At 38.4% G+C, this 6,341-nt stretch overlaps 1 protein-coding gene across 1 annotated transcript; it reads right to left on the bottom strand.

Annotated features, from left to right (window-relative positions):
• Nucleotides 1-948: 948 nt before the first annotated feature.
• LOC101549667 (60S ribosomal protein L21-like) lies at nucleotides 949-1,428 on the bottom strand. Its single transcript, XM_055140514.1, has one exon. The coding sequence runs from the start codon at nucleotides 1,426-1,428 to the stop codon at nucleotides 949-951; it is 480 nt and encodes a 159-aa protein (XP_054996489.1).
• Between the last annotated feature and the right edge of the window lie 4,913 nt (nucleotides 1,429-6,341).

The raw sequence follows: 6,341 nt of genomic DNA, 5'->3' as shown, positions 1-6,341 counted from the left end.
TTCTAATTTTTTTGACTGCAAGTTGTATTGGAGTTTAGGATCGTCTACCTTGAGTAAACCATACCTCAAATACATCATCAGTTTACAACTTTCATGTTGTATAAAGAGCAAAACACACAGGGACCAGAGAGATAATACAGACAGTAAGGTGCTTGCCTTTCTCATAATTGAATTGCATTCAGTCCCTGGCACCCATCTAGCCCAAGCCCCACCTGGAGCAAGCCCTGAGCATTTCTGGGTGTGGCCCAAACAATACAAACAAAAATGATTCTAAGTTTGGAGGAATAGTACAGGGATTAAGGTGTTATCTTGCCTACAAACCGGGTATGATGTCAAGCCCCACCTATGGTCCCATGAGCATTGCCAGGAGTGATCCGGGAATAGAGCCAGGAGTACAGTAGCACTGTCATCCCGTTCTTCATCGATTTGCTTGAATAGGCACCAGAGTAACGTCTCCATTGTGAGACTTGTTGTTACTGTGTTTTGGCATATTGAATATGCCATGGGTACCTTGCCAGGCTCTGCCATGTGGGCGGGATACTCTCAGTAGCTTGCCGGCCTCTCTGAGAAGGATGGAGGAATTGAACCCGGGTCAGCTGTGTGCAGGGCAAATTCCCTACCTGCTGTGCTATCACTCCAGTTCAAATATATGCATAGAATTCTTAAAAGCATATTCCGACCCAAAATTTGGAAGGTGACTTTCTTATGTCTAAATTGCACTCTATTTTTTTCTTGATATTTTCTGTAATATTAAATTTAGTTTTCAGAGGAACAAAGATTTCATAATTTCTGCACTAATATTTTATTGGTTGATCTTACATATAATGGGCTAGTATATAGCCATTCATATAGCAATATAGTAATGCAATATATTACTAATTAGCTTAGTATCAATTTTTTCCTATTTTTTATAGTCCAGGGGTCTCTTTATTTTTAAACAAACACTTCTCATGCCATGAACTCATAGGGGATGGGCTCCAGCAGCTCAGGTTCCTTTCCATTGCTCCTTACAAAGTGGGCTTCTCTGCGTGGAGCAGGCTGGCGCTTCAGTTGAACCCAGGTCCCTTTCTCTTTGGCTTCCTTCTTTTTTTGATCATTTTCCTTCACCCATTTCAGGAAGTTGTCTCGACTCTTAGAGTGCTTAATATGCTCAATGTGGACATTAATTCTCTTCGCAAGAATCTTGCCCTTGACTTGTTTGTTAACGACAATGCCAACAGCATGCTGGGTAACATTGTAGACTCTTCCAGTTTTGCCATAACACTTGTGGGGCATTCCTTTTTGGACTGTGCCCATTCCCTTTATGTCTACGATATCACCTTTCTTGTATGTACGCATGTATGTGGCCAAAGGAACAACTCCATGTTTTCTGAAAGGTTTAGAGAACATATAGCGAGTCCCCCTCCGCTTTCCCTTTGTGTTGGTCATTTTGGTGATTTACTGGGCGCTGGCGGTTCTGGCCGAAAGGCGCTTAGTATCAATTTAAAGAACAATTTGAAGAACAAAAAAGACTGATACTAGTTGAGGATTAAGACAGGATCAAGAGCAGGTGGAGTAATAAAGGATTACTTGGTTGAACAACCTACTGTGACGATGAGTGATAATTTTTTTAGAAGGAAATGGAAAAATTAATGTAGTTAAGTGAGAAAAAGTTAGTGACTTAATGAGGTCTTCAATACATTTATTGTTAGACTTGTGTGGTACCTGATGAAATATAATTTCAGGGGTATATGTGGCACTCAGGCGGAACAAAACATTTTTATATATTTTTATTGTTAATATTTTTAAATGAATCACCATGAGGTACAGTTACAGACTTACAAACTTTCATGCTTATGTTTCAGTCATACAATTATTGAGTACCCATCCCTCCACAAGTGCCCATTTTCCACCACCAATGATCCCAGTATCCTTCCCGACACCCCTACCCCACCCAGCCTCTGTGCAGAGTATTCCCTTTTGCTCTCTCTCTCCTTTTGGATTTGTGGTTTGCAATAGAGGTATTGAGTGGTCATCATGTTCGGTCTGTAGTCTACTTTCAGCAGACATCTCCCACCCCAGAAGGCCCTCCAAGCAGCCTGTACTCGGTGGTCCCTTCTCTATCTGAGCTGCCTTTTCACCCAGCACATGAGGTTGGCTTCCAAGCTGCAGAACACAATATTATTAACTGAAAAGAATATTGGCAGAAACCCAGAAAGTGTCTGGTATGCAGGCGTTCTGAGGCCAGTACAACTACAGTTAGTGTAGTGTAGTCAAGTAGCATGAAATACATCGCTACATATAATATAGTATATGTTACTTATCACAGATGAAAACTAATCATTCTTATGAACGTGATGTTGGTTTACAAGAATGACTATAATTTGTGGGTTGAGTTTTCATACCCTTCAAATATGTAATCCCACCACACCTACAAAATACCTGACATCCTTTATCAAACTCCTTTGGATGTCCTACCACCTTGCAATGGTATTTCCCTCTTTATTAATCTCAGTTCTATATCCAGTCTTTGGATTTGTTTCTCTTCAGTTTTTGTCTGTTTTTTAGTCCCTTTCATTGAATATTAGATTTTATTTTACCAAATAATTAATTAAATTTATGCTTCTCATTCTACTTATTTCACTTAGCATGACTTATTCAGATCAAATCTCTATTGTTGTAAATAGCAAGACTTTATGCTTTCTATTCATAGCTCTATAGTATTCCATTGAGTTTTTCTTTTCCTCTATATGCCCTTGCACATTCATAGCTTTAAGCATTCCACTGAGTTTTTGTCTTTTCCTCTAAATGCCCTTCCACATTTTCTGATTCTGTCAATGGGAACATTGGTTACTTTCCTTAGGTTGTTTCCATTAGTGTTACTTAGATGAATTCCAAGGAGTGGATCTGCTAGAATGTGCGGAAGATCAACTTTTCTCTTCTTTTCTCTTCTTTTCTCTTCTCTTCTCTTCTCTTCTCTTCTTTTCTTTTCTTTTCTTTTCTTTTCTTTTCTTTTCTTTTCTTTTCTTTTCTTTTCTTTTCTTTTCTTTCTTTTCTTTTCTTTTCTTTTCTTTTCCTTTTCTTTTCTCTTCTCTTCTCTTCTTTTCCTTTCTTTTCTTTTCTTTTCTGTTTGTCTTTTTGCCTGTGAAGTGAGGCATACTGAGTGATGCTCAGGGCTTACTCCTGGGTCTGTGCTCATGGATCACCACTGGTAATACTGGAGAACATATGTAGTTCCAGAGATTGAACCAGGATCTTGGCAGCTTGTAAGGCATGTGCTTTAATCCCTGTACTATCTTTCTGGCCTTTATAGTAGATCTACTTTGAAATTGTTGAGAACCATTCACTTTTATTCATGGTGACTGGATATACACTCCCACTAATAGTGTAAAGGAGTTGCTTTTACTTCACAGTCATGCTAGAACTTGTTATTTCTTATTGCTTTGGTATAGGTCATTCTCATTTGTATAAGGTGTTATCTGCTTGACCTTTGATTTGTACTTCCTGATAATGAGGGCTAATAAACAATGCTTTTAAATTTAAATCTTACTTGGTAAAGTGTCCACTGTTCTCCCTACTTTTTAAGGATTTTAGGAATTTTTGTTGTTAAATTTAATGAATTGTTTATATATCTTAAATATTAGCTTTAGTAAAAGATAGATTATTCGTATGTAGTTGTTTTTCTAAGACAAATAAGATTTTATGTGCTTGTGTTTTGTATCACAGTACTTAAGCACACCCCAAAATGCTCAGAGAAGATCCCAGTAGTGCTCAGGGACTCATACAATGCCAAGGGTTGAACTGGGTCTCCTACATGCAAAGCATGGACTCCAGCCCATTGAACTACCTTTCTGGCCTATCAAAATTTAATTTAAGTTTATTAAAATAGAGTAGAGAGGTCTAACTGAATCTGATCTAAATATTGCTAAAACACAGCATTGGGAATTTTTTTCCTTTCACAAATTTTAATTGAATTATCATTGGGTCATAATCACGAATCACGAATCACAAAATCCCATTGATCGTCGAACTTTGAGCGGCCTCATTAACCTCTCCATTCATCCTATCCCTGAGATTTTACAAGGCTCTCTCTACTCGGCCTTTCCAATGATGCCGCATTGGAGGCTCTTTCAGGGTCAGGGGAATGAGATCCAGCTTGTTACTGGCTTTGGTATATGGATACACCATGGGAAGCTTACAAGGCTCTCCCACGTGGGCAGAAAATTCAGTAGCTTGTTAGTTTTTCCCAGAGGGAGAAGTAGGTTATAAGATATTGTACAGCTGCAAAGCGGTCTCACGCTTCTGGGGGCTTGCTTTTAAATCTCTGTATGTTGGCCGTTGATGGGATTGCACACACCTGGGTTCCTCTGCCGGTACCTTTATGGGTGAGGCTTGTCCAAACATGTGGAGAAGGGCCTTGAGCATGGCTGTGGCTAGGTCCTGGCGGTCTTCAGCTGCCGGAAGCTCTGCTCAGGACGGGGAGAAAAGCTGGAGCCCATCCCCTCCGAGGGGCCCCGGGGAAGACAGCCAGGCGTGCAGGCAAGAGACTCTCTGCCTTGGATCATAATACTATTGAATTTCAAAGATTCAACAAAGTCTATATGTTTTTTTTTAATTACTTGAACCTTATTTTTTATTATTTTTATACTGACTTTTAGGTTTGCATTATTCTCTTTTCTAATTCCTTAAAATGGATTTTCACAAACATATAGTAGCATATATCTGCCCTTATAATTTTAAGATCAACAGTTTCACTGCACTAAAAATGCTTTTATCTCAACCATTTCTCTTTCCTTCTCCCATTAGTTCCTAATGTCTTTATATTCTCTCCAGATTTACCTTTTACAGAATATCATATTGTTGGAGTAAAATACTTTGTTATCTCTTTTTATATGGGCTATGAGGTCTTGGGTGGAATTCAAGAGCTCAGGTATCATACTCTGCAATTCTATGCCAACCTGATGAACAATTTAATGTGCTAATCAAGAATTTGGTTCTGCTCTAGGCCTGTAATGTAATGCTTAGGGGAGCATGTGGTACCCAGAATCAAACTGGAGTTGACCACATGCCTTGTATATTACTCATCCCTGTACTATTTCTCTACACCATATGTGATCTTTAAAAATTAACATCTTTCACTTAATGTTGTAAAGAAAAAGTAGTCTTGCTTTTTATTTCCATAGCCTGGTAGATTTTATTTTCAGCACTGATTATTATCAGTTCTGGTCCTTATACACCACATTTAATTTAAACTTATTCATTCATCTACAGGATGATAATTTGATTATTTTTAACTATTTTAATTAGTCAAAAAGTGGGGCTGGAGCAATAGCACAGCGGGTAGGGCGCTTGCCTTGCACGCGGCCGACCCAGGCTGACCCAGGCTGACCCAGGTTCGAATCCCAGCATCCCATATGGTCCCCTGAGCACCGCCAGGGGTAATTCCTGAGTGTAGAACCAGGAGTAACCCCTGTGCATTGCTGGGTGTGACCCAAAAAGCAAAAAAAAAAAAAAAAAAAAAATTAGTCAAAAAGTGTTTCCATGAATATCATTGTATCACCCTTATAGAAGATGCATAGTAGTGTGTTGTTGTGTAAAACATTATGTCTTTTATCAAAACTATGTAATTACCTCATGATTCAGCAAATTCTCTTCTTAGTATATGTTAAAATAAGTGAAGATATGATTTTAATGAAATATTTGAATTCCAATATTAATAACAATTATATATATATATATCACTGTATCACTGTATCAATGTCATCCCATTGCTCATCAATTTGCTCGAGTGGGCACCAGTAATATCTCCATTGTGAAACTTGATGTTACTGTTTTTGGCATATCGAATAGGCTATGGTAGCTTGCCAGGCTCTGCCATGCAGTCGAGATACTCTTGGTAGCTTGCCAGGCTCTCCGAGAGGGGCAGAGGAATTGAACCTGGGTTGGCCATGTGCAAGGCAAATGCCCTACCCGCTGCATTATTGCTCCAACCCACATATATATGGAATATTAAGCTGCTAAGAAAAGTAAGTCTATTGCAACAATACAAATATTGAACTTTTGAAGTATGAGGCATCAAGTGTAATCAAATTCAATGGCTGGTAAGAGGTAAACAGGGAGTTGTTTAATGGCTGCAGAGCTGCAGTTCTATATGATAAAAAGAATTTTGGTGATTGCACAACAGCATTAATATAGTCAGAAAACTGGATGTCATACTTAAAAGAGGTTAAAATAGGTAACTGTATAATATATCTATTTCATTATAATATTTTTATGGGAAAAATTCCCTGCTATGTTTCTGGAGTCTTAAAAAATTCTTTATTGTGATGAGGACGACATTATCCAACCCAACTGTGACTTAC

The sequence above is a fragment of the Sorex araneus genome, chromosome 5 (genome assembly GCF_027595985.1).
Source record: "Sorex araneus isolate mSorAra2 chromosome 5, mSorAra2.pri, whole genome shotgun sequence".
Lineage (NCBI taxonomy): Eukaryota > Metazoa > Chordata > Mammalia > Eulipotyphla > Soricidae > Sorex > Sorex araneus.
The sequence above is the reverse complement of the archived record's forward strand: the minus strand, read 5'-3'. Positions and strand labels throughout refer to the sequence as shown.